The sequence below is a fragment of the Castanea sativa genome, chromosome 9 (genome assembly GCF_040712315.1).
Source record: "Castanea sativa cultivar Marrone di Chiusa Pesio chromosome 9, ASM4071231v1".
In the NCBI taxonomy this organism is placed as follows: Eukaryota; Viridiplantae; Streptophyta; class Magnoliopsida; order Fagales; family Fagaceae; genus Castanea; species Castanea sativa.
Genome location: NC_134021.1, coordinates 23,301,248 through 23,329,187, shown reverse-complemented (window position 1 = coordinate 23,329,187; position 27,940 = coordinate 23,301,248). Strand labels below are relative to the sequence as shown.

At 41.1% G+C, this 27,940-nt stretch overlaps 2 protein-coding genes across 3 annotated transcripts; both read left to right on the top strand.

Annotated features, from left to right (window-relative positions):
• The first annotated feature begins 696 nt into the window (after positions 1–696).
• Positions 697–4,286, top strand: LOC142609419 (pentatricopeptide repeat-containing protein At2g20710, mitochondrial-like). Its single transcript, XM_075781002.1, has 2 exons — positions 697–1,154; positions 2,841–4,286. Exons 1-2 carry the CDS (start codon positions 855–857, stop codon positions 4,128–4,130), a joined length of 1,590 nt encoding a protein of 529 aa, XP_075637117.1. The 5' UTR covers positions 697–854; the 3' UTR covers positions 4,131–4,286.
• A 16,603-nt stretch (positions 4,287–20,889) lies between these two features.
• On the top strand, positions 20,890–26,597 carry LOC142609629 (uncharacterized). 2 transcript variants are annotated; one of them, XM_075781262.1, is made up of 5 exons: positions 20,890–21,376; positions 24,513–24,671; positions 25,594–25,675; positions 25,810–25,992; positions 26,237–26,597. In XM_075781262.1, exons 1-4 carry the CDS (start codon positions 21,026–21,028, stop codon positions 25,959–25,961), a joined length of 744 nt encoding a protein of 247 aa, XP_075637377.1. In that variant the 5' UTR covers positions 20,890–21,025; the 3' UTR covers positions 25,962–25,992; positions 26,237–26,597. The 2 variants fall into 2 exon arrangements, with proteins under 2 accessions (XP_075637377.1, XP_075637376.1); XM_075781261.1 differs by having other exon boundaries at positions 20,898–21,376; positions 26,219–26,349.
• Positions 26,598–27,940: the final 1,343 nt, after the last annotated feature.

The following is a 27,940-nucleotide window of genomic DNA, read 5'->3' as shown; positions in this document are numbered from 1 at the left end:
AAGGGAAATGATAAGTCTGCAACATTTTCACATCATTTTTACAACAAATTTTAAGTGATAGGTTGTTACTGGTTATTATTATTGGGGTAAAAAAATAATTTTAGTGTTAAGTTTAAATTTGAACCAACAACTAATCACCTATTATTTGTTGTAAAAATGTTGTGAACGTAACACTTTTTTTTTATTTTAAATTTCTCCCCAAGATTTCGGTAACTTGGTTGCCACAATTTTTTTTTTCTTCCTATTTTCGGCAACTTGGTTACTACAATTTATATTTTCTCTCTCCACAATTCCCTACAATTTCGGCAATACCATTGCCACAATTGGTTTCCCTTTTCGGGCACTCCTCCCAGCATGCACTTGAGCACTTCACGGGCAGGAGCTTGGCACTCCATGGCCAGGACAAGAATTTCGGTAATCTCATTACCGAAATTCAATTTTTTCTCCCTCCCCATCACATCACTTATCTTTCTTCTCTCTTGTACTTTTTCTTACAATTTCGGCAACGGTGTTGCCAAAATTCAGTCTCTCTCCTCATTTTGCCAAATAACTTTGAACAGTATTTATAACACCAATAAACTCCATATTTTACAATTTTTAGCTAAAAGACTCTAACTTCATGTGTTCCTAAATTTTTTTTTTTGGGGGGTCTATTTATAACTCTATCCGTCCCAAAACGACGTCACTGCTGCTTCGAAAGAAACTCTCTTGGCTGTGGCTCTAAGTTGGCCTAAACCCTCCTCTCCCTCTTCTCTTTCCCTCTCACAGAAAAACAAACCAAAACATTAGAGATAAAAACGTGTTTCAAATTAATCTCCCATTTTGATTCTAAAAACACTTTCTTCTTCTTCTTCATGAAGCTTCCTCGAATCACTACTACGTTTCTAAACTTGGGCACTCGTTTCGGCCTCCGAAGCTCACAGCCACAGGGGCAAGGCGTTTCGCTCTACTACTCAACCGCGCCAACCCTAACAAAACCCCGGGACTCACTGGGCAGTCTCTACCGTCGGATTTCGCCGTTCGGAGATCCAAAGGTCTCGATCGTCCCCATTCTCGACCAATGGATCAGCGAAGGCCATACCGTCAGCAAACCACCCCTACTTGCCATTATCAAGGAGCTCCGACGCTTCAAACGATATACGCACGCTCTCGAGGTCTCTATCTATAACTCACCATTTCTTTTTCTCTGTTTTCTTTTTCTAGTTATTGCTGTTTTCTTTTGTTGTTGTTAGAAATGTGTGAAAAAAGAAATAAAATTTCAAATTGATTAGTAAAATCAAGGACTGTTACTGTTAGTCCATAAAATTCAGCAAACAGAAAAAAAAAAAAAAAAAAAAAAAAAAAAATCTAGACCACCCAATTTCACTACATGCTGATGTGTGTGCGATTGTGACTGATGGGCACTTTCTACTCACTAATAGTGTTTACATAGACCCACCACTTCTGATTGATCACTCACAGTCGCATAAGTCAGCAAGTTGTGGAATTGGGTTGTGTCTGTTGAATTGTTTGATCGCTTTTAGTTGTTAGATGACATGACTAAGTCAGCAAGTTGTGGAATTGGGTTGTGTCTGTAGAATTGTTTGATCGCTTTTAGTTGTTAGATGACATGACCAAACTAAAATCTAACAAGTCATCACTCCATAGGGATTAAAAGCGATCACTTTTAAGTTTAAATTTCAAGGACTAAGATTACTCATGAGCTAAATTTTAGATACCAGCATTGTATTTCGGCCTAAAATCAACTATTAATTAGATTATTCAAGTCTCGGTGGATAATTGGCCTTCCTATTGTTGTGTCACTTTTGAAGATTTAAAGCTATTTTTCTGGGTTTGGATTTGATATATGATTACTAGCAAATAGCAATCATCTACTACTACTAGTGGATGATCTAGTAAGCCTTTATGTTTATGGTATATGGTCCTAGAGGCCAGAGGTGCTGGATGGTTTCATTGTGTTTGATGTGGACTATTTGGAGGGAGCGTAATAGGCATATGTTTGAGGGTTTGGAGAGTTCAGGGATCATCTCATAAAGTCCATAAATAAGCCTTATGAAAGCCCTACCAATGAAGAAAAGAAAATTGTTTGCTTTATGTTAAAAGGCATCCCGTGTTGGTGGTGCCAAAAAATATTTCCATTAGATATTTGTTTAGGCCTTTCTCTCGATGAGACATTATCTGCAAATATGGTTTATTTATTTTGAACTACATTAGGAGTACGGAAATATCTGTGGATGTAGCAGCACCTACATAGTGTGCTTTTGGATTTAAGATGCCTTCTTTGCTGTTTGCAAGTTTTAGCATTTTTAGGAATCTGTTAAAGCTGGAATACCTTTTTTTTGCCCTCCTGTTTTGCTATGAGCTCCTTTGTCCTGTATATTATGACATACTATTAAGCATTTGTGCTAAATATGGCCTGGGAGACCGTGGGTTAGTCCAAATACTAAAGTTTTTGAGATAAATGAATTGGCAATTGTTCCTGCATGTCATCCCTATGTGAATAGTTTCAGTTTGTCTCACTTTTAATCTAGCAAACCAGTTTTGTCACTCATATATCAAATTGGAGTCCACAACATACTGGTTGACGTGCATAAAAATTGCCAGCAAATATTTTTGCTGTGGAGAGAGCTCATAACAAGCATAATCTGGGTACCCCCATGATAACGTTACTGGCTACTTTGCATGTAGTAATAAGTTATTTCATCTTCAGAATTGTGAAAACTGAGTTTCACTTTTTCAATTATTGTCATATAGATAATCAGTTAACTGGTATCTCCATTTAGTAAACTATTATTAGAAATGTAACTCCTGATTGACTTATTTAATACTTTTATTCCCAGGTATCTGTGTGGATGACTGATAAAAGGTACTTTGACGTTTCATTCCGTGATGTTGCCATCCGTCTGGATTTGATTGCAAAAGTTCATGGGATAGAAGAAGCTGAGAAATATTTTAATAACATTCCCATAAAATTAAGAGGTATTGAGGTTTATAGTGCTCTTCTCAACTGTTATGCATATGTCCGTGTGAGGGATGTGGAGAAAGCAGAGGCCGTTATGCAGAAGATGAGGGATTTGGGGTTGGATAGGACACCGTTGACTTTCAATGTTTTGCTTAATCTCTATTATCAGACTGGAAATCACGAGAAGCTGGACGCTCTTATGCACGAAATGGAAGAGAAGGGCATCAAATTTGATGCATTTACATATGGTATCAGGCTCAGCGCATATGCAGCCACTTCTGATGTTGAGGGAATTGACAAGGTTCTCCAAGAGATGGAGTCCAATCCTGAAAACGTTTTGAATTGGACAATTTATGCTGTTGCAGCAAATGGGTACAAAAAAGCCGGGATTGAGGAAAAGGCTTTGGAAATGCTTAAGAAAGCGGAGGGGTTGGTAAATTCCACAAGGAGGAGTAAAGCATTTGAATTCCTTCTCACTCAATACGCATCAATAGGCAAGAAAGATGAAGTGATAAGACTTTGGGAGTTATACAAGAAGAAGGAGAAGATATATAATAGGGGCTATATTTCTGTCCTAACCTCACTGATAAGGCTTGATGACATTGAAAGTGCTGAAGAGATTTTTGAGGACTGGGAAGCCAGAGAACTAACTTATGATATCCGGATTCCTAACTTTCTAATTGGTTATTATTGCAGAAAAGGTCTTTTGGAGAAGGCTGAAACCCTTGTGAATCGGGTAATACTGAAAGGGGAAAAGCCTGATGCGAAGTCTTATAATCATCTGGCCACTGGGTATATTCTGATTAATCAACTGGAAAAAGCAGTAGAAGCAATGAATGAAGCAATTTCGGCCTGTAGACCTAGGTGGAAGCCAAGACAGGAAAATTTTGCTGCCTGTTTGGAGTACTTGAAAGGGAAAGGAGATGTGGAGGGAGCAGTGGAATTCCTTGAATTGCTCAGGACTAAGGATGTTATCTCTGTGGATGCTCGTGATAGATTGTTGAAATCTATCAATGACAGCGAATCAAGCTCGCATGCTCTCAATGTGTTGGAAGAGGGTGGTGTTGCTGAAAATGGAAAAACAACTGATTTTTTGGAGCCCGAGGAGGACAGCATCAATTATAAACCAAGTAGTAGCAACTTGGATACAGATTCAGAGAATTTTTGAAAATTTTGGAGAAACTTATTCCCAAACTGATGTATGGAATATTATTTATGTTTTACTCATGTTATTTTTATAGGAAGAATGTAGAGGTTAGAATGAATGCATTTTTCTTGATTGAAATTTTTTTGTTGGAATGGAAATTGAGTATTTTTTTCTTCCTATGATCGGACAAGCTAACCAAATGCGGAAAGAATGATCTAGCTAATTCTTGCATTTGCACCTTGAATGCCGGCGATTAACAACAATCCCAACAAGCAAATGAAACTTAACGAGCCATCATCCAACCTCTCAAAAGTGTAGTTTTACCAACCTCTCAATAAAGTAAATATAAATAGGACAAAAATTAGATATAAAATTAGTTGTAAATTGGTTATAGTCTAAGGTAAAATCTTTATTTAATAAAATAAACATTAGTACGTATTTTGAAAATCTAACCGTTGAATTTTATGTTTCTTTATGCTCTTAATACACATGTCAAATTTTGCGTCAATTGGATATTATTTATTATTTTATGAATACTTTTAAATTACAAAATTTTGCAATTTAAACAATTTATTGATAACATAGCTATTGATCTTTAATTTTCTAAAATTTTACAAGTATGGAGGATATAAAAAGATGATGTAATCTAATGATGAATTTGTCAAAATTCATTTCTAATTAAAAAAAAAATTAAATAAGGTTGTAGTTTAAGGTTACAATAAATTTTATAACTAAATTTTATCCATTTAATATTCCTCAAAGCTATTCTTCTCAAATGAGCAAGCTAATGCAATGAAAAGTAGAGATTTGAGTTTATTAAACGGGAAAAATTGCACTGACCACCCTAAGGTTTTTTTTTATTAAACTCACATCTCCTTCAGTTTGATATAAAATACTCATCATCTCTAAAATGCAAATTATTTACCCTGAACACCTCTACTAGAATAATGTGCTAAAAAATCTGACCCTCAAAAAAAGAGTTCTAGATTTTTTTTATATGAATTTCTTATTAGAGTGGGTGTAAATGGCAATTTAAAAGAAGGGTAAAATACAAAATTCAAGATTTTTAAAATTATTTTTAAGTTATTTAGGGAAAGTCAATGTAAATAGTTTTCAAATTTTTTATTAGAGAAGGTATGGATGGCAGTTTAAAAGGAGGGTAAAATGAGCGGTGGTCACTCCACAAATATAAGTGTTTGTGAAATGTGAGAGGTAATGGCCGGAGTTTAATTGTTTTTAAGAAGGAGCTTTACACACATATATACTTAGATTAGGTTAGAGTATAATTTCTATCTTATATAAAAAAAAATGGTAAAATGCAAAATTAAAGATTTTTAAAATTATTTAGGAAAAGTATGTGGAAGTCAAATTTGAATAATACCCGGGCCCAAGTATTAGAAGAGGATCCCGGACTCCCTGAGTATTGTTTAAGGAGATTGGGCTTGGTCTACCGCAGCTAAGTAGGCTGTTTAAAGACCAAGTGATACACAAGGCGAGACTCCTGCAATTCACACACACTTACAATCGAGAATATATGAATTGATCAATAAGAAAACAACAAGGCAGACAAATATAATGAAGAAAATAACAAAGTATTTGCTCGGGATCCTTAAATCCGTGGAAAATGTTTCATTAATAAATTTCTTTTTAGTTGTGGATTACAACGAGCTCACCAAGGATTAATGCAAGGTTCAAATAAGCTCAGAAATTGCAGACTTAGATGACCCTTTTAAGTCTCTAAGACTTGCAAAGTTTGAATCCTTTTGAATCCGAGCATATGCTATAGTGGCTGTTTCTGGGATACCGGGAGGTATTCCCCTGTTTTCTTTGAGTTTTACAGAACTTGTTACTGATTCTATCTGTTCTCTCGTTTTTCCAAGATGCCCCCAACGTTGGCTGCTCTCCCCCTTTTTATAGTGTCACATTAGGGTTTCGGGGTACCGTTGATTCTTTCCCCTTGCCCCCTAGGTACCAGAGCCCCCTCTATTCTTCTCAGCTCCTTTGACTACTACCTTCCTCATTTTTCATAGCTTCCTCCTTTTGATGTTCCTTTCTTTGAAAGTGCCTCGCTGACCTTCTACTCTGAGATCCTTTTACCTTCCAAGTCCCTTTTTGTCTGTCTTCCCTTTTTCAAGCTCAACCCCTCTTTGACGCTCCTTCCTTTTGTCAATTTTCCTAATAAGTGAGGTCTTTTTCTGGGGAAACCGAAGGTTTTCCCACCCATTTCCTTTTGTGGGTTTCCCTCTTTTTTTTTTTAGGTTCCCAATACACCGACTCCCTATCTCTGAGCTGTTGCTGTACAAATCTTCAGGCTTCGGGTCGTATTACTGCTTCGAGAAGAAGGCCCATCCGTTTCTTGTTTCTCGGGACCTTCTGAGCTGTCTTAGTCCTTCTTTAGCCATGCTGTACATCCAAAGGTCCCAGGAAATCCCCGGTGTCCTCAGGTCTTATTGGGCTGAACGCTTCTCCGTTCCTTTTTTTTTTATATGGACTCCTTACCCTCTATTGGGCCTCAGGTCCATAGGTCTCCCTTTCTTCGTGGCTTCAATCTTTCTCTTTCTTTCCAATTCTTTTATTTCCCATGGATTAGGCCCAATGTATCGTTCCCTTGGGCCTTTTATCATTTTTCCTATATAGATATATTTTGGACCTCAACATTCAGCCCCCCGAGCTCGTGGGTTGCCTGCGGCCCACGCGTGAGTAACGTGGAGTTTGAGTTCCTGTGAGGTTTCCCTCTTTGTTCTTCCAGGATCCTAACTTCCTTGACTTTGGAGTGCCCTGGTCCTCTTGGCACATTGTTACTCTCTTCCTCTTCATATGGGTCGTGGCAGTTAACCTCTCCCTCTTATATATATATATATATATTTTTTTTCTCTTCTCTTTTTTTTTTCCAAGATAGTGGGAAAGAAAAAACTCCCCCCCCCCACTTTCCTCGTTTCCTGTAACTTCCCATTAATAACTGCCAATAACTTTCTTCCTTGAAATTAAATTTTTGCAACTGGTGCGTCTTTCCATACACTGTCTTCCCTAACTGCCTTTTGTGCCATTATTGCGGTTGCTTCGCACATATATATATTTTTTGACTTCCTCTCTCTCTTTTCTTTTCAAGCTTATCTCTCTTCTTAGCTAACTGTTGTCTTCCTCTTCTTTTTCTTTTTTCTTTTACATCTCTGTGCTTGCCCTTCCCCAGCCTCTCTATTCCCTATACGCCTCCTGCTACGATGGCTTCCTCTTCATCTCGAAAAAGGAGAGAGTGCACCCCTAGCCCCTCCGAAGGCGAGGGCTCCTCTAGCACTGCGCAAGGCGAATCACAGGGGGTTACAGAGCGTCCGGCCTTCCCTTTACGGGACCCATGGTACACTCCTAGCCTGTTCTTCCCTGGGATGTCTCATAGTGAGGACCCTCCATCTTCTCATGTCTGGGTGTTCTCTGGTGAGGCCGGTTTTGCTAGTTCCGCTTAGGTACCAGACCTAAGAAAGATTTTAGATCTTCAGATCAGGCAGGGATCTCGTGAGGCGGTCCCTATCTTCTTTAATTTTGTCCCTGGGAGGATCTCTAGTTGGCCCATCTAGGTAGATAAAGAGCTTTCTGATGGTGAGTTCGTGGATTACCTGGAGCGCGCCGGGATCCTGAAGGCCGTGGCAATTTCTAGGAACCTCGAGGGTTTTAGGGATGCGAAAGGTCTCAGGCAACTGATACGCCATTAGTGTCCTTCCCTTCATACCTTCTTCTTTTCAGTTGGTGAGCTTACGATTACTTTGGAGGATATGGTCAACAACTTCCTTCTTCCAGTGTTTGGGGATGAGAATCCTTTTACCATCAGTCTTTCTAACGAGGATCTCGAGATGGAAGATGGACTATACGCTCATTTTGGTGGGCGTGGTGCCTTTCCTGGCGGGAAACCGGCCAGAATGGGTAAATGGGTGATGAATCTTTCACGGGAGAAAGACAAGGAAATTAGGCGAGCTGGGTTTCTGGCGCTCTAGCTCAGTAGATTCTTGTTTAGTGAGTTCCCTCGGTACGGGGTCAAAGCTGCTTTCTTCCCTTTGGCGATCAAGATGGCTCAGGGTGTTCGATATCCTCTAGCTCCCATGTTTTTGGGTCACGTTTATACTCAACTGGATCTGCTCCACGGAGACAAGGTTGAAGGTGACTCTTGTTACGTGATCACTTCGTCCCTTCACTGTGCCATCCTCCAGGTATTTATGTGGGATCGTTCTTCATCACTTTAGCTAAATGTAGGAATTTGAAATTTGTGAAAGATAAATTCGAAGGATCCCTTGATGTAGTGAAAGGCTTATGTGGTAGTTCCACTAATAGTCACCCCATCGTCTTTCGCTGGGCTAGTTTGAAAGGTGGTGGACTTAACCTGGTTGAACTATTTGATTAGACAAGTCACTTGAAATGGCGATCTCCCCGGGAGTATGATCACGAGTTTGCTTGTGATTCTGTGTTAGCTTCTTTTCTTAATTCTCTAGGAAATACCTTTGATTTGCGTCCAGGTGATGAGAGCAGTCTAGCTTACTTAGCCTGCATTAGTCTTTCATGGCTTCCGGTGCCCTCCTCGAGTGGCCCCAGGTATACCCACTATTCAGCACGCTGGGTGCTCCGGCAATTTGGTTTTGATCAAGATATCCCTCCTGTGTTCAAGGATGTGGTACCTTCCCTCCCCTCTCTGGATCCGTTCCTGAGAGCTCAGGCTTTCTTGCATTGGTCGCGCAGAAGTCCTCAGTTTGTGGTGCCTAACTCTCAGAGGGGAGTCTTTGCCTCTGGTGGTTTTACAGGATATTGGAGAAGGGTGCAGGAGTCTTTTGCTGATTATGCGGGTTCTAGCAAGATTGGGAGAGTGTCTAACCCTGCTATTCTTTCTGCTCCGACATCCAATAGGCGCTTGTCCCTCCCTACTGCTGGTATTGTGTCTGCCGCCGTGAGCAGCAAGACAGGGTTTGCAGAGTGGCATGCCCATAGAGGTGGTTGGGTGTGTTATGCTCAGGATTTTCCGGACGAGTGGCCTGGACGTGACCTTGTGGTTGGTGCATCCTCTAGAGTGCCAATTAAAAGAGGGGCAGTAGAGGCGATTGGAGCTGCTACTCCCATGAGTAAGGGCAAAGAGAGAAAGATTAAGCACGAGAATGTTAGGCGGGCCGAGCTTGAAGAAGGTGTTGAAGGTGTCGAGGCGAGCCATGCAAGCAAGAAGAGAAAAACCGCGAGGTCCCAAAAAAAATTGGTAATCTTTGAGGAACCCGAGAGAGCGAGTTCCCTTGCAGCGGGAATAGAAGTGGGACATTCCGTAGCTCCTAAGTCCCGTGTGAAGACTAAGGTAGAGTCCTCTATCTCTCCGATTCCTGTGAGTTCTCCAGCCCAAGGTTCTTTGGGACCATTTTATTCCGTGTCCCAATCTCTTATAGGACCTTCTAGGCGTACTCGTAGTAGACAAAAGACCATTGGAGGTTTTGTAGAGAGAGAGAGAAGGGCAAGGCCTCTTTCCTTCTTCTCTCCCCATTTTCGTTGTCATTATTTGAGTACCTATCTTTTTCCTTTTAACTGATACTTGACCATTTTTCCTTCTTGCAGTCCAAGCGTAAATCAGACCCTAAGAAGGGCAGGAGTCAATCATCCGGCGATGATGTGGTGCGCCCCTCCTCATACTTTTCTCTATTTCTTCCTCTTTTTTGTGTCGTATACTTATATTTATTTTGTAGGTAGAAGTGTCTCCCCCTGTGGCAAGTAGGACCTTGCATGAAGTTATGGCTATTACTTCTGCTGTTGCTCTTGGAGGTGGGGGAGCTGAGGAAACTGGGCAGCCTATGGAGGATGTCCCATCCACCCCCTCTGTCGTTCCTTTGGCTATCCGGGATCCTGAGGCCCCACAGCTTATTGTTTCCCAAGACCCGCAGCCTAGGCAGACTTCTAGTCATGACAAAACTGCTTTGCCTGATACTTCGTTGAGAAAAGAACCCTCGGGGGGCGCATCTCCATCCGTTCCAACAGGTAAGCCCCCCACTCTCCTCCTATAAAACGTTTGACCCTGTTTCACCTAGATATACTTTTTTTTCTTTGACCTCCCTTCTTTTCTTTTCTTTGTTAGGTCAAATTAGTGCTCGATCCGCCTCTAAGGCTGCTCATTCTTTAGAATCAGAAGGTTCCGAAGGTGTGTGCTAATTATTTTACTGCGCTATCTTCTCCCTTCTCCTTTTGTGCTCTTCCTTTGCCTTTTCCTCATGGCGAAGCCCCCAGCGATCTTCCCTTCTTTTAGCCATTTTGCTAAGGTTTCTTCACCCTTTCTTGAACGTGTTGCGTGCCCTTTTACAGAGTCCTCCAAGAAATCAAGAGAGCGAGAAGGGGAAGTGCCCCCACAGGAAGCCGACACAGGTGTTCTCCTTTCTCCTTTTCCCCCATTTTGTCTCTTTCTTCCCTAGGCTCCATTTTTTTTTTTGAATTATGCTTGTTCTTTCAGGTGTTGGCACAGGTGCTGGGGGTCCTCAACTCACGGCTCCCGAGGCGCCTGCGGGTTCTGCTCAGGTCGTTGGCTCTCAGGCAAGGACTTTTCAAGCTGTCCAGAAGATTGGAAGTTATCCAGCACCCGTAAGTGGAGATGTTTCGATGGGGGATACTTCGGAGGCTGTTGCTTCAGATTCTGCCTCGAAGCTTTCTGCTTTCCTGGCCCGTTTTGATCTTCTGGAGTTCAACAATCTTCCTGCGAGTCATTTTCATTGCTTCGAGGCTTCCTATGGCAACTTCTTGCGCTTCTCTGTGCCTGTGGAGGGTCTGCCATTGTTGGAGGGGCTGTTCAAGGTTCATGGAGACTTCACCAGTGGCTTTAAGGGAGGTATGTTTTTGGGCAACATCCTAATGGAGCTGTTGTGTGCTGTGCTGATCTCCCTGAGGAATTCCTCCCTTGACTCTTTATCTGAGGAGAAGCTTTTGGAGTGGAGAGGGGTGGTGTAGGATCTTCTAGAAGCCAAATTCAACCTTTCCTTCCTGTTGGTCCACTTGCGTTCGCTTGCCCATATGCTATATCAAAGGCAGGTTTCCCAGAGTATAGATGCTGAGATTGCTGCCGCCGAGGAGGCTCTAGCCGGTGCTCACAAGGTTTTGCAGGATTTGAAGGCTAAAAGGAAAAGGGTTCTGCCTCCTTCAGCTGCCCCCACCATTTCCCCAGATGTTTCCTTGCTGACTGGCCTCCTCCCTTAGCCTTTTACCCCTTAGTTCAAATACATTTTGTATAACGCTTGCTTTTCTTGGACAGTGTTTCTAGCTTCTCTCCCTTCTTTTTCGTATGGATTCTGCACTTATATTGCTTTTTTTGAACTGCTTCCATTTCTTGATAGCACATGGGTTTGTTTTTTTTTTTTTTTCCTTTTTTTTTTTTTTACATTGTCTCGCTGCTTTTTTTTAATATGTATTGAGTCCTGGACCATGGTTCCTGCGGGTCTTACCGTAGGGGCTGGACCAGGTACCCTGGTGGTTACTTTACTGCTCCGGTGCTGAATTGGGTTCCTCCTAACAAAATTCTTTTGGGAGGTCCCTAAATCATAGGCCAGGCAGGTTGTTTTTTTTTTTTTACCAAATACTGGGCTAGGTACCCCGGGGTGTTATATATATATATATATATATATATATATATATATATATATATATATATATATATATATATATATATATCTTTTTTTTTACCCGCGGTCCTAGGCCATGTATTTTTGGATTAATTGGGGCGTGGGTCCTGGATCATATGCCAGAGTCTTTGCATTGATCCAGGTATCCTCCCGCTGAGTTTGCCCATGTTCGGACTTTTACAATATTTAGTCTGGCCATAGTTTTAAAGAGATAGACAAAAGCTTCATTGAATTCGAGACATAGTTTTCCCATTTTAGAGAACATAAAATAGTACACAAAACAGTTTCTTGGGTAATGCTGTTTAAGCATGATTCATGATAAAGTAAAAAAAACGATAAGAACAAAAAAAGGGAAAATACTTGGCAGAGTGAGAGTCGCTTCTTCGAACAGTGCCCAGGTCTAAGTTTAGACAAGGACCCCGATGTACTGAGGGTTCGTTTTCTTACGCATAGTACTGTTTCAGCCACTTCCCGTTTATGGGTTCTGTCAGGACTGTTCCATCCTCCTTCGAGAGGTAGTAATACCCACTATCATGAGCTTCTCTAATGATGTAAGGTCCTTTCCATTTTGGGGTGAATTTGGAGGGTCCTGAGAGGTTTCTTCTCACATGTTCTGCAGTCCTCAGTACCAACTGTCCTTCAGTGAAGGCCCTTGGGCATACTGCCTGTGCGTATGCCCTAGTCATTTTTTGTTGGTACCTTTGGCTTCTCCTCCTAGCCAATTCTCTTTCTTCCTCTACCCCTTCCAGATCCGCCAGTCTCTTTTCGTTGCTTATGTCTTCAGTGTTCTCTTGGTTTTCTTCAAGTACTACCCTTGGCGTAAGGATGACTAATTCCACAGGGTTGATGGCTTCTGTCCCATAGACCAGGGAGAATGGTGAGAATCCTGTGGCTATTTTTACGGAGCTCCTGCATGCCCAGAGTACGTCTATCAAATGGTCACTCCATCTTCCACCATACTCATGCTTCATCTTTTTTAGGATTTTCAGTATCACCCTATTAATGGCCTCAGCCTGGCCGTTTCCCTATAGGTAGTATGGTGTTGACCTTCCATGCTTGATGCTGTATGCCTCGGTCAGGCTCTTCATGTCCTTGTTTATGAACGGGGTCCCATTGTTGCTGATCAGTCTTCTGGGGATCCCAAACCTTGTAATAATATGTTCTCGAATGAAGTTTGCCACAGCTGCCCCCGTGGCCTTCTTCAGAGGGATGGCTTCTACCTACTTTGTAAAGTACTCGGTGGCCGCTAGGATCCATATGTAACCGCTGGAAGGAGGGTTTATAGGTCCTATGAGGTCAAGCCCCCAAGTGTGGAAAGGTCATGGCGTTGTCATGTCCTGCAGTACATTTGGGTGAGTATGAATTGCATCTCTGAGTATTTGGCAGGCATGACAAGTTTTAACTAGTTCCTTAGCATCCCTCTTCATTGTTGGCCAATAATACCCCAGTAGTAACAACTGCTTGTAAAGTCTTCTTTTCCCTGGGTAACTTCCACAATCACCAGAATGGACTTCTCTGACTACTTCTCTGGCCTCCTTTGGCCCCAAGCATCTTAGGGGGTCCCATTGTACCCCTTCTTGAATAAGACCCCACTTTGTAAGAAGTACCTGACCACAAGTTTCTTGAGCCTGTGGGCTAAAATCCTGTCGGCCGGTAGGATCTGTTGAGCCAAGTACTCCATGAGTGGAGTCCTCCAATCTTTCGTGATAAAAACAGCGTAGCTTTCCTTTTTGTCTATCGAAAGTTGACATTTTTTGCACTTTTCCTGTATAGTTGTTGCCTCTTTGCTCATGCTGGGCCAATAGTACCCCATACGTTGCATTCTTCTGTATCGACTAATCTTTTCTGCAACCCCACAGGCTTGGCTATGCAGTTCTTCTAATCTCAGCCTCCCTTCTTTTTCGACGATACACCTTGATAGGATCCCTCTGGGTAGTTTCATGTATAGTTCCCCTTCTATCATGATGTAGTCTTTTAGCTCCTTGATGCTCCCCTCGTGTCCTAGCCCTTTGATTTTTTCCTTGAACTCTTTTCTCTAATCTTGCTACTCTAGTTCTTTAAAGAACATCCTTCGGAGGACTTTATGATAGAGTGTTCTCACCTGCTGACCCTTATCAAGGTGCTTTTCCTTTAACAGACATTTGGGATCCCAAGGTGGCTAGTGCATCGGTGAACCTGTTTTCACTCCTCTGAGTGTACTCGATGTTGAAGGTTTGGAATTCTTGCTCCAGCCTTTGCGCCCAAGTCCTGTAGGCATCCAAACTTTGTTCCCTTAATGCAAAATATCCTCTTACTTGAGAGACTACCAGATTGGAATCTCCCAAAACTCTCATGTGCTTTACCCCTATAGTAAGTGCTATGGTCAACCCAGTCAGATATGCCTCGTATTCAACGGCATTGTTCGAGCAAGAGAACCCTAGTTTGAAAGATAGGGGTAGGGTATCCCCATCCTCGCAACTTAATACAATTCCCAGTCCGTTTGAGGTTGCCGTGGCTGATCTATCAAACCTTATTGTCCACTTCTTCGCTGGGAGTTCTACCACTGCCACCTCCCCGGGAATTTCCTCACTTAGGGAACATTCCTCACTCCCGGGGAACTGGGCCAGCAAGTCTGCTATGGCTTGGCTTTTAATAGCCTTGGGGGTTCTAATGCCTATGTCGTACTGAGAGAGCAAAACCAACCATTGCGCCATCCTTCCTGTCAAAAGGGGCTGATGGAGAAGTGCCCTTATAGGGTGAGACTTAGTCACCAAAAGGATCTGATGGGCCGAGAAATAGCGCTTCAGCCTTTGAGACGCATAGATAACCACGAGGCAGGCTTTCTCTATCCTGGGGTACCTGGTTTCAGCATCCTTAAGTGTCCGACTTACGTAGTAAACGGGTAGCTCGTTCCCCTCATCATCCTCTTGCGCTAGTAGGGCCCTTATAGCTTTGGAGTTTGACGCCAAATATAGCAACAGGGGCCGCCTGCGTAACGGTGCTTGGAGGCTAGGCAGGTAGTTCATGATCTGTTGGATCCTCCGGAAGGCTTCTTGCTGTTCAGCTCCCCAAGTAAACCCCGTCCCATTTTTCAACAGTTTGGATAAACCACTTGTGACTGAAGCTAGTCCTGGTATAAACCTTCTGATGTAGGAGACCCTCCCCAGGAAGCCTTTAAGTTTTCTTACAGTTGTAGGCCTCCTCATTGTGGTAATGGCCATGGCTTTTGCTGGATCCACACTTATGCCTTTATGGTGTACCAGGAACCTAAGGAACTTCCCAGCAGACACCCCAAAGGCGCACTCCATGGGGTTCATGCGCAGCTTGTACTTCCTGCATCTCTCAAATACTTGTTCAAGTACCTGGAGGTGTCTTGTCCTAGTTTTTGATTTCACCACAATATCATCCACATAATCTTCCATGTCCTTATGAATCATGTCGTGGAAGATGGCCGCCATGGTTCGCTGGTACGTGGCCCCTGCATTTTTTAGGCCAAAGGGCATCACAGTGTAATAAAAATTCCCTATTGGGGTTCTGAATGCCGTCTTTTTTGCATCTTTAGCAGCCATACGGATTTGGTTGTACCTGCTGTATCCATCCATAAATGAGAACATAGAGCTTCCTGCGGTCGAATCCACGAGAAGGTCAATATTGGGCAGAGGGAACTCATCTTTTGGGCACACCTTGTTTAGGTTGCAGAAGTCCACACAGCAGCGAATTTGGCCATTCTTTTTCCTTACGGGCACTATGTTGGAAAGCCACTTGGGGTGTTGGATGGGTTTGACAAATCCGGCTGCTAGCAGCTTCTTAACTTCTTGGGTTATCCGAGCTTCTACATCAGTGTGAAAGACCCTTGTTGGCTGGACTATTGGTTTAACTCCTGAATCCACATTGAGGGAGTGGACCACCAATTCTAGATCTAGACCAGGCATCTCCTTATAGGTCCATGCAAACACATCCATGTACTTCTAGAGCAAGGCTACTAGTCGCTCCTTTTCTTGCGTTGCCAGCTGACTGCTAATGAAAACAGGCTTCTGAGATCACGTCTTAGTTCCCAGGTTTATATTTCTATTAGTTCTTCCTCGGGCTGTATTTAGTTCTCCTGAACTGGCTCCTTAGGGATTTCTTCTTGGGTTACTACACCATCTGGCGATCCGGGACTCTCCTGCATAGCGCATTCACGCCCCGCGCATCTTCACAAGCAGTAAATTATCCTTCCCCCGGGTTCTCGTACTACAACACATTTCCTGGATCCCGAGGAGCTGGGCTCCCTTTTTTGTCTCTTTCTTTCCAAAAGGTCCCTCAGATCATGAGTACTGCCCCCTTCTTCTTCTTCCAATACAGGTGCTCCTGGAGTTCCTGGCGTGGGCTCTCGTCGTCTAGCTCTAACTCATCATAGAACATAGTCTCCATGAAGTTCACCTCTCCTTGGCTGAAAGGATTATGATTGGTAGGGATCCTCACGGGCTTCCCATTCAATCTTCCCTTAACACATTAGTGATGTGTGGAGGGTATGAGACGGTGTTTGTGGAGCCATGGGCGTCCCAGCAGTACATGGTAGGACACCTCTGAATTGATCACGTGGAATCTTGTCAGGGCCACTATTGGCCCTACCCTTAGAGCCAGCTGGACATATCCCTCTGTTGATTCTGCTGATCCTTCAAATCCCGTTATCTCCATGGGGGCCCCTAGTATCCTTCTGCCCGTGAGGCCCACGGCTTCCAAGGTACTCAAAGCGATGAGGTTGAGCGACGCTCCCATGTCCACTAATGCCCTTCTGACTTGGACGCCATTTATAGTGGCCATTAGGTAAAAGGGTCTGCGGTGGTCTAGATGCTCAACCTCCATGTCTTCATCAGTAAATGTTATTGCGTTGGTTGTTTCTAGGTAAGCTCAACTGGTATGGGATTCTGCTGTGAAACACTCCATTCCTGAATCTGCTGCTATGCTCATGAGGGACTCTGTGGCCACCCTTCTTGCCTCCAGTCCAAATCCTAACTGGTTAAATAGTGATCTGAACTTGGGGTTTTTTTGGAGGGTTCTGACTGTGTTTGGATGGAAGGATCCTTCAGATTCCTTTACTTCTGCTGGGTTCCCATGAATTACCACAGCTACCACCCCCTTTCCTTTGTGGTTGGGTAAAGGGTTTCTTTGCACCTCTGGCTCCTTTTGGGTGAGTTCCAGAGATCCCTCCCTTAGCTTCTTGTGAAAGAGTCTACGGAGAGTCCAGCAGTCTTTGGTGGAATGCTTGACATAATTATGAATTCTACAGAATAAGGAGTTCTTTCTCTCTTCTTCAGTTAGTGGCCGGGACACGGTGAATGGCCTAACCACCCCATCTCCAATCCCCTTATCCAAGACCTGGTTTAATTCTTCTATGGTGCATGGGATCACTGGGGGTTCCTCAAATGTTTTCCCGTCAGGTTTCTTCCTTTTTTCTCACACGGATGTTGTCATGGCCTGGGGTACTGGCACCCTCTTTGTCCTCATAGTCTGTGTTGTTCTCCTAGTTCTCTGTAGCAAATCAGCAATTGAGTTATACATAGGTTTTCGAGATTGAGCCTGTAATCAAAGAGCATGTTGGATATGCAGGTTTCCACGAGCTCTTTTTCCTCATGGTCTCCGTAGCAATCTAGAGACATGTCTTCAAATCTCTTAATGAATTGGACAGGATCTTCCCCTGGCCTTTGTCGTACCATTTGAAGGCTTTGAAAGGTGACCTTGTCCTCTCCTGGGTAATACTTCGCACAGAACCTTTCCATCATTTCGTCCCAGGTTCTAATGGACCCAGGCTTCAGCGTGGTGTACCACGTGTACGCTTTGTCCACCAGGGATTTAGCAAACTCCCTTAGACACAACTCGCGGTCTCCTGCGTAGGGGCCTATAGTGTGTATAAACCTGCTCACATGTTCCACAGCTCTTCCACTTCTTCCGTCAAAAGGATGGAACTTCAGGGGTTCATATCCTTTGGGATATAGTTTGCCGAGGAGCTCTGGCGGGAATGGGGGATCCTGAGAAAATTGCTTGGGAATCCTTGAGAGCTTTTCCCTTTCCCGCTCCAACAGTACATTAACATCTGCCAGCATCAGGTACTGGGGGTTGGTTCCCCCTCCTATTGCTAATCCCCCTTCTGGCTGGGCTCTGTCCTGGTTGACCACAGGGGGAACGTTATCCCTGATTTCCTCTGTCTTGCATTCTTTAAGGAGACAGATCTCTTGCTGCAGATCCCTCATCATTTCCGCCATTCGAGTCATGGGGTTTGGCTCCTGCCCTGTGTGCCTTTGTCCTGATACAACCTCCTGTTCTACCAGGGGCACCTTATTCCTTCGTCTGGAGGCCACCTCATTTTCTCCTATGGGTTTAGATGCCGCTGGCAGTGCATTGGTGCCTTTGTTGTTTCTTGCTCTTGGAGCCATGCTCTGTGGAGGGTTTGTTTCTTCCCTCTCCTTTTCCCAATCCCCAGTGAATTCGCCAAAATGTGGGAGTCAAATTTGAATAATACCTAGGCCCAAGTATTAGAAGAGGATCCCGAACTCCTTGAGTATTGTTTAAGGAGATTGGGTTTGGTTTACTGCAGCTAAGTAGGCTGTTTAAAGACCAAGTGATATACAGGGCGAGACTCCTGCAATTCACACACACTTACAATCGAGAATATATGAATTGATCAATAAGAAAACAACAGGGCAGACAAATATAATGAAGGAAATAATAAAGTATTTGCTCGGGATCCTTAAATCCGTGGAAAATGTTTCATTAATAAATTTCTTTTTAGTTGTGGATTACAACGAGCTCACCAAGGATTAATGCAAGGTTCAAATAAGCTCAAAAATTGCAGACTTAGATGACCCTTTTAAGTCTCCAAGACTTGCAAAGTTTGAATCCTTTTGAATCCTTTTGAATCCGAGCATATGCTATAGTGGTTGTTTCTGGGATACCGGGAGGTATTCCCCTGTTTTCTTTGAGTTTTACAGAGCTTGTTACTGATTGTATCTGTTTTCTCGTTTTTCCAAGATGCCCCCAACGTTGGCTGCTCTCCCATTTTTTATAGTGTCACATTAGGGTTTCAAGGTACCGTTGATTCTTTCCCCTTGCCCCCCTAGGTACCAGAGCCCCCTCTGTTCTTCTTAGCTCCTCTGACTACTACCTTCCTCATTTTTCATAGCTTCCTCCTTTTGATATTCCTTTCTTTGAAAGTGCCTCGCTGACCTTCTACTCTGAGATCCTTTTGCCTTCCAAGTCCCTTTTTGTCTGTCTTCCCTTTTTCAAGCTCAACCCCTCTTTGACGCTCCTTCCTTTTGTCATTTTTCCCAATAAGTGAGGTCTTTTTCTAGGGAAACCGAAGGTTTTCCCAGCCATTTCCTTTTGTGGGTTTCCCTATTTTTTTTTAGGTTCCCAATACACTGACTCCCTATCTCTGAGCTGTTGTTGTACAAATCTTTAGGCTTCGCGTTGTATTACTGCTTCAAGAAGAAGGCCCATCCGTTTCTTGTTTCTCAGGACCTTCTGAGCTGTCTTAGTCCTTCTTTAGCCGTGCTGTACATCCAGAGGTCCCAGGAAATCCCCAGTGTCCTCAGGTCTTAGTGGGCTGAACGCTTCTCCGTTCCTTTTTTTTTATTTTTTTTATTTTTTATATGGACTCCTTACCCTCTATTGGGCCTCAGGTCCATAGTTCTCCCTTTCTTCGTGGCTTCAATCTTTATCTTCCTTTCCAATTCTTTTATTTCGCATGGATTAGGCCCAATGTATCGTTCCCTTGGGCCTTTTATCATTTTTCCTATATAGATATATTTTGGACCTCAACAAAGTGAATGTAAATAGTTTGTAGGGTAAACTACGTATTTGGTTCCTATTCTATACAACATATTTCAATTTGGTCCTTAACTTTTCAATTGTGTCAATTTGATATCTATCCTTTCAGCGTCATGTCAATTTAGTCCTTGCCATTATTTTTTGGATGAAAATTGATGACGCGTTTAATGGCCAAAATAAAAAATTAGCTTTCGTTGATGTGACAATACACAAAAATTTTATTTTGGTCATTTGTTATGTTATCAATTTTTATTTAAGATATGATGACAGAAATGAAATTGACACGACATTGAAAGGTTAGGGACCAAATTAACACAATTGAAAGGTTAATGACCAAATTAAATTATGGCATATAGAATAGGGATCAAATAAGTACCCATAGTTTGTATTATAAGAGAGATGAGTGTCTTATTCCAAATTAAAGGAAGATTAAGGTAATTTACCAATTTTAAAACTTTTTAATTTTTATGGACTTAGAGCAACCACATCAGTCCGTTTATTTTACACATCAATTTTTACACTAAAAACCTACTTTTTTTTTTTTCTATTTTACACATTCATTTTTACAAAACACCCACATCAGTTCATCTATTCTACCACCTCTTTTAATTAAATAATCAACTTTCTCAAATTTTTTATTATTTCTCTTAACTAACACTATACATACTTGCGCTCTCTCTTTCTTTCTCTCTACCCATTTTTTCTGATATTGCTCTCTCTCTCTCTCTCTCTCTCTCTCTCTCTCTCTACCCATTTTCTAGATCACCCATTTTCCAAATCAACTCTCCCGATAGCTCCGATCCACAGCACCAAAACACACTCCGATCCACAGCTTCGAGCCACGATCCACGATCCACAACTCCAAGCCACAAGCTCCGATCCACCATCCACAGCTCCGATCCACAAGCTCCAATCCACCATCCACAGCTCCAAGCCACGAGCTCCGATCCACGATCCATGAGCTCTGTGTTTGTGTATCTCTGTTTTTTTTTTTGAGCAAGTGTATCTGTGTTGATTTCTGTGTGGATGTGTTTGTGTGCGGGTGTGTTTTTGTGCATCTGAGGAAAAAGAAGAAGATGAGCAGTTAAATGGGATTGTTGAGCACGGAGAAGAGAGAGAATAAAACGAGCGAACGGGAAATTATAAAATAATGAGATAAATGAACTATAGTAACCGTGTATATTTACACGGTTACTGTAGCTCGTGGATGGATTTTCATAATTTTAAATATTTTTACACCCACTAATGTGGGTGTTTTTTTTGCTCAAAATGTGTAAAATTGATAATTTTTTCTATTTTAAAAGTTTTTACATTGAGCACTTATTGTGACAATAAGTTCAGCCTTAATCCTTAGGCCTTGATAAGAGAAATAAAAAAGCCGCCTTAAACCAGCGTCATATACAAACTCGTTACCAAAATTCCTTCGCGTTGTCAAAAAAAAAAAAAAACACACCACCGTGCCTTTATAGGAGCTTCACTGTGCCGCCACGAAGTGCTCTCGACTCTCAACAAATGGAGGAGGAAGTAAAGAACAATCCCATAACCAACTCCCAAAACGGCGTCGTTGTGGACGACGAAGACGACGATACGCCGACGCTGAGCTTGGAAACCTTGGCGGCCCTGAAAGAGTTCCTGGCGGAGCAGAACGGGCCTCCGGTCAATGCTGAGCCCGAGGAGGAGAAGGAGAAGGAGAAGGAGGTGGCCTTGGTGACGGAGGATTGGAGGCTGAGCCAGTTCTGGTACGACCGCGACACCGCCGAGACCGTTGCTCACGAAGTCCTCACTCTCAGTCAACCCTCTCAATCTCATTCTGATTTTCGCGTCGCTTGCATCGCTTGCCCCACCCTCTATGCCTATCTCAAGGTTTTCCATTCTCTTTCTCTTTCTCTATTGGCTTTGTAGCATTTTTTCTTGGTTTAAATTTTGTATTTTTTTTCTTCTTCTTCTTCTAGAAATTATGTTTTGAGTGGCTAAAAATAAAATAAATAAAAAAAAATTGTGCATACTACTTGGAATTTAGGGTTGTTTAGATGAGGGAATGAAATTTTGCTTTGGAAAATGAAGCAAACAGTCAGGTTTTGGTTTTGGTGTCTATGAAATTTGTGGTCACATCACATGTTGTTGTTCTCAATGGAATGGTGTGCTTTGAGTTTGAGCTGAACTCAAGGTATTAAACAAAGAATGTAAAATGACAACTTGCAAGTACAATTCTTTAGATAAATGTAATAATACAAGACCAAAAGAAACTATGAGCGCGAATGCCTATGAAGTTGCCCCTCCTTTCTCAGTAACAAGGGCAACCACATCAGTTCTTTTATAATCTTCTATAATACAAAAAATTCTTAATTTTATACATTTTAGTAAAAAAAACACCCACATCAGTGAGTGTAAAACTGGGTAAAATCTTGCAAATCCATCTACGAGCTACAGTAACTGTGTAAATATACACGGCTACTATAGCTCGTTCATACAATATTTTATTATTTTTCCATTCGCTCTTTTTTTCTCTCTCTTATCCGTGCTCAACAAACTCAGTTCTCTCCTCATCTTCTTCTTTTTTCTCAAATGCACACGAACACACCCATACACAAACACATCCACACAGACAAATCAACACAGAGAATCAACACAGAGATACACTTGCTCAAAAAAAAAAAAATAAAGATACACAAACACAGATCGGCGCTTGATCGGAACGATCGGTGCTTGACTGGATCGGAGCTCGTGGATCGTGAATCGGAGCTCGGATCGGAGCGGATCGAAGCTAGGGAGAGTAGATTAGAGCTAGGGAGAGTAGATCAGAGCGTGGATCGGAGTTAGGGAGAGTAGATAGGAGCTCGGAGCTCGTGGATTGGAGCTAGGGAGAGTAGATCAGAGCTCAAATCGGAAAGAATCGGAGCTAGGGAGAGTAGATTGGAGTGTGGATCGGAGTAGATCGGAGCTAGGGAGAGTAGGTCGGAGCTCGTGGATCGGAGCGGATTGGAGCTAGGGAGAGTTGATCGAGAGGGAGAGTTGATCTGAAATGGGTAGAGAGAGAGAGAGAGAGCGCGCGCGTGTATAGCTCTGGTAGTTGAGAGAAATAATAAAAAATGTGAGGAAATTGATTATTTAATTAATAGAGGTAATAAAATAGATAAACTGACGTGGGTGTTTTGTAAAAGTGGATGTGTAAAATATAAAAAGTAGGTTTTTAGTGTAAAAATGGTTGTGTAAAATAGAGAAACTGATGTGGTTGCTCTAAGAGCTTGGTAAATGCCAGTTTGTAAAAAAGTTTGCAGCTTTAGCATTTTTCTACATATATACACATCTAGAAAATGCGATGAAGTTTTTGTACCTGTGCTCCATAACTTTTAATAGTAAGAGCAACCACACCAGTTCATGTAAAAGCTTCTAAAATATAAAAAACTACCAATTTTACACATTTTGAGTAAAAAAACATCCACATCAGTAGGTGTAACAATGTGTAAAATTGTGCAAATCCATCCACGAGCTACAGTAACCGTGTATATTTACACGGTTACTGTAGCTCGTTTATCCCATTATTTTATAATTTCTCGTTCGCTCCTTTTTTTCTCTCTCTTCTCCGTGCTCAACAAACCTAGTTAAAACTCAACTCTTCATCTTCTTCTTTTTCCTCAAATGCACACAAAAAAACTCACACACAAACACATCCACACAGACAAATCAACACAGAGATACACTTGCTCAAAAGAAAAAAAAAAAAAAACAGAGATACACAAATACAGATCGGTGCTTGATTGGAACGTTCGGTGCTTGTGGAACGATCGGAGCTCGGAGCTCGTGAATCGGAGCTTGTGGATCGTGGATCGGAGCTCAAATCGGAGCTCGTGGCTCGGAGCTCATAGATTGTGGATCGAAGCTCGTGGATTGTGGATCGAAGCTTGGATCGGAGCTCGTGGCTCAGAGCTGTGGATCAGTGCTGTGGATCGGTGCTGTGGATCTGAGCTGGGATCGGTGTAGTGGATCGAAGTGTGGATTGGAGCTGTCGGGAGAGTTGATCTAGAAAATGGGTAGAGAGAGAGAGAGAGAGAGAGAGAGAGAGAGCAAAATCAGAAAAAATGGGTAGAGAGAGAGAAAGAGAGAGCGCGCGCGTATGTATATGGTAGTTAAGAGAAATAATAAAAAATTTGAGAAAATTGATTATTTAATGAAAAGAGGTGGTAGAATAGATAAACTGATGTGGGGGTCTTGTAAAAATGGATGTGTAAATTAGAAAAGTAGGTTTTTAGTGTAAAAATGAATGTGTAAAATAAACAGACTGATGTGGTTGCTCTAAGGGTTGGTTTCATAAAGGAGATTAGTATGCATGAAGGATTTTGAGGATAGAGTTTGTTTAGGCACCTTGGTTGGCAGGAAATCTTTGAAACAAACAAGCAAAAAGAAATTTTAGTTCCTATGTTTCGGATGTGGTCATTTAGTTCAACAATGGATAGTTTCTCATTTGAGAGCAGTTAAAGAATTTTCATATAGAAAACTATCGAAAAAGAACTTACATATAAGGTTGAAGATATAATGGTTATAATTCATAATGGACAAATCTTAGGTGACATTATGTTCCCCAATTTAATTTAAACTCATGGTTGCATTGATCAATGAAGCACAAATAGTGTTACCTTTTCCGAGGTCAATCAAATTCAATGTAACTATGTGTTTGAATTTAATGAATTTAATTGGGGAACTTAATGTATTGCACTTAAAGAACTCTACCTAAATTTTACCCACTCATAATTTACAGCTCTAAAAAAAAGTTAGGCTTGCTATAAACATTTCCTTTGTGTATTAGTGTTAAATATCATTAACAATCTTTGAAGCAAGGTGCTCATGCAGTTTTTTGATACACCTGCTGATTTAGGAATGATGCCATTGATAAATCTCCCATCTCTTGTGCAATAAATCAACTTTATCACGTGTAACTTCATCTGCATAACACATGCACTAATTTGTGTTAGCTTACATTTTTTCCCTAATCTGACTTCAGAATTTTAATCATGATATCTCGGTGCAACTTCTTGAGTATGACAAACGATTTGAGCAATATGGAAGTGAGTTTACGTTTTATGATTACAACCAACCAGAAGAGTTGCCGTTGGAAATGAAGCACGCTTTCCACATTGTAGTTGCGGATCCTCCTTACCTGGTAAGCTAATTTGTGTATAGCTTGGAATATTTTTAAATGGCCTGTCTCCCTCTTCAGGCTTGTACTTCCTTTGTGTAACCCTGTCAACTGTCAAAGTGTCCATCCTTTCTACAAAGTAATCAAAGCAAGCTCTTCTTTCACTTCACTTTTTTTCCCCTCCTTTATGATTTCTGTTATATTGTACTATGTATTGTACCCATGGTACATCTCCAGTGTACTTGGGTTGGTTTTGTTTTTAATAAAAGTTTTCATTACTTATAAAAAAATTATTCTAGACAGGGAAAGCTTTTGTGAGGAACTTATCAAAATAATCCTTTGACTACTTTCTGAAAATGTCTTAACGATGTTTGTGTATAATATTTGATCAGGATGTTAGATACAAGAGTGCATGTGAGCCTGACTGTGCGTTTCTAGTTATCAAACTATTACCTGTTTTAAAGTAGTACTAATCATTGAACTTTAGACTGCTTATAAACTGTTGTAAATCTTTTATCCACAGCATCCTATTGAGAAATCAATAGGATCAGTTTTGCTTAATTTTGTTTAACCGTTCTGTTAAATCAAGTTGAATGCTAAATCCTTCTAATATGCTTTATAAACCTAATGATATCTGGAAGTTCAGTGATTTATGTTAAGGAAATCTGTTGTGTGTTCTGTATGAAGCTATGTCACAGGTTAAAAATAGCATGTAGGTTAAAAATAGCATGTACGAACATTATGCCTAATAAGACCTTGAGTGGTGGTGAGTCACATATGGTGTAAAGGAATAAAACTTCTCCAGTATGTTCAACCTTTCTTTGGTATATAAATATAAGCCTACATGCAATATATGTATTTTCATATTACTTAGTTTGTGAAATTTATGCTTTTTACTGCAATAAAGAAATTGATGAGCTTATGTAAATAACATATATCATGACAGAGTAAGGAGTGTTTGGAGAAAGTCACTCAAACAATTTCTTTTCTTTCACGACCGGGAGAATCTTACTTGCTTCTACTCACAGGTAGATAATCTACTATTTCATGAATGAGATCTATGAGATGGACATATATCTATTGACATCTCAGGCAATTGATTATTCTGTTTCCTTTATTGCTTTTGTGTAAATTTAACTCATTGTATTATGATGATTTGCAGGAGAGGTGCAGAGAGATAGAGCTGCTGAGCTTATGAGCTTGCGTCCATGTGGTTTTAGGCCTCGGCACTCTAGCAAACTTGGAAATGAGTTCCGGCTGTTCACAAACTATGACCCTGGAAATAGATTAGGAGGGTGGGAGCAAGAGGATTAGGAGCAATTCCTTCCCACATGATCCTAAACTTGTAAGCTATGATCATTTTGGCAATTAATGTATGTATTATGCATGCATGTACATGCACCCTTGCTCATAACACACACTAAATTTGTATCTTCAGGAAAGAGCTACAATATTAAATTAAACATCTTAAGATTCACTAGTGTGTGTGTGTGTGTGTGTGTGTGTGTGTGTGTGTGTGTGTGTATTTTTTATTTCATTTGATGTCTCTGTGCTTCAATAATTTGATACAGGCAAAATTTTGATTGCAGATCTCTTGGTGGGTGGTTAAAGAACCTTTCCTGCCAAGAGGATTGCCACGGCCAGAAGTTATCAGTACCTGGCCTGCGATGAAAGTGTATATCAGGCTACAAGATGATATAAATGATATATTCAAATTCATCGAGCATATTTTCAACTATTTGATGTTGTTGTTGCTGCTTTTGATTTTTGATTTTTGCTTTGTTTTGTTAAAGTAGTACAACCCCTTATAAAAATTGATTGCAATGTTGGACTTGTAAAATATGCCTATACGAGAATTCAGAGGATGGAATTTGTTCTATTCGGGTTCTTTTCATTATATTGACTCTTTTATTTTTTATTTATAAGATTATATTTGGCTTTTTATAACCATTTTTCTTCGCTCTCTCTCTCTCACCGCATTAAAATCTTTCTTCTTTCTTGATCATTGAAACATCTTACCAAATTTTTAGATTTGTTTGCACTGTTGAAGCTGATTTTATTTTTATCCAATCTAGATTTGGTTGGTCCATAAAAATTCGACTCTCATTTGAATGCCCTTTGGGTCTCTGGGTTAGGGGTGTCCACGGGTTGGACCGGGTCGGGTTTGTGCCCAACCCGAACTCAACTCGAATGATTCAGTGGAGGAAAAAATGACCCAAAATTGACTTGGATTTTTTGGTCGGATTTTTCAGTTCGGGTCTCATCGATTTTTGGTTGTATCGGGTTAGTCTCGGGTTTCATCGTCGGGGCCGATATTTGGCCAAATATCTGGCCGGATTCGTTGAGATCTAGCTGGATCCGTTGAGATCTGGCCTTGATTTCATCGGGAGATCTTGCTAGATCTCGAAGGATCTGGACCAAATCTTGACGAATCTCGACAAGATCTTATCGGATTTGGTCTGGAAGCTTAATAATTCGCTGGATTTCAGTTCGGGTCAAGTTTCATGGGTTTTGAAATGAAATATCGACAATCGACCCGCTGGGGGTCGGGTTAGCAAGGTTGGAACCCGTGTTCGACTGCCGGAGTCATCAGATCAGGAGGCGGCGGGTCGGACACAAGCAAGTTGGCCGATTTGCCAGTTTGCATGGACACCCCTACTCTGGGTAAAGTAGTTAAAAGTGACCACTTTTGGTTCCTTAAGATTGTTTGGGAGTTAATAAAGGAATAGAAAAGAATAGGATTAAACTGAGTATAACTATCTTGTTTTGATGTCTTAAAAGAAAAAAATGGAAAAATGAATGGAAATGAATTATTTTATTACAACGTTACTAATATTCCTTCATTTTATAAAAAGTAAATGGAAATAGTTTGGAATCTATGGAGGGATGATATCATGAAAATGCTAAAAAATATAAAATATTGCTATAATATGTAACATAAAACCAAATATGAACGGTTAAAAAATATGTAACATAAAACCATAAATGAACTATTAAAGATCCTTGGAGAGAGAAGTGGTTTTTATTTATTTATAAAATTTAAGTTATTCTTGCACTAAATCTTAACCATTATTACACCTAAAAAGCTATTTTATTCTTTGAAAACTTCAATTTACATGTTTTATTTTTAATATATATATATATATATATATATATATATATATATATATATATATATATATATATATACAAACACACACACACACACACATATATATATATATATATATGAAACAAATGAAAGAATACCCTTTTCATTTCTTGTACTTTTTTATTTTTTTTATTTGATAGTT

Coding starts and splice junctions, on each gene's coding strand:
- LOC142609419 (XM_075781002.1), top strand. CDS start 855: ATGAAGCTTCCTCGAATCACTACTACGTTTCTAAACTTGGGCACTCGT. Junction 1,155..2,840: donor GATATACGCACGCTCTCGAG/GTCTCTATCTAT, acceptor TTTTATTCCCAG/GTATCTGTGTGGATGACTGA.
- LOC142609629 (XM_075781262.1), top strand. CDS start 21,026: ATGGAGGAGGAAGTAAAGAACAATCCCATAACCAACTCCCAAAACGGC. Junction 24,672..25,593: donor TTGCGGATCCTCCTTACCTG/GTAAGCTAATTT, acceptor ATATCATGACAG/AGTAAGGAGTGTTTGGAGAA. Junction 25,676..25,809: donor TTACTTGCTTCTACTCACAG/GTAGATAATCTA, acceptor GATGATTTGCAG/GAGAGGTGCAGAGAGATAGA.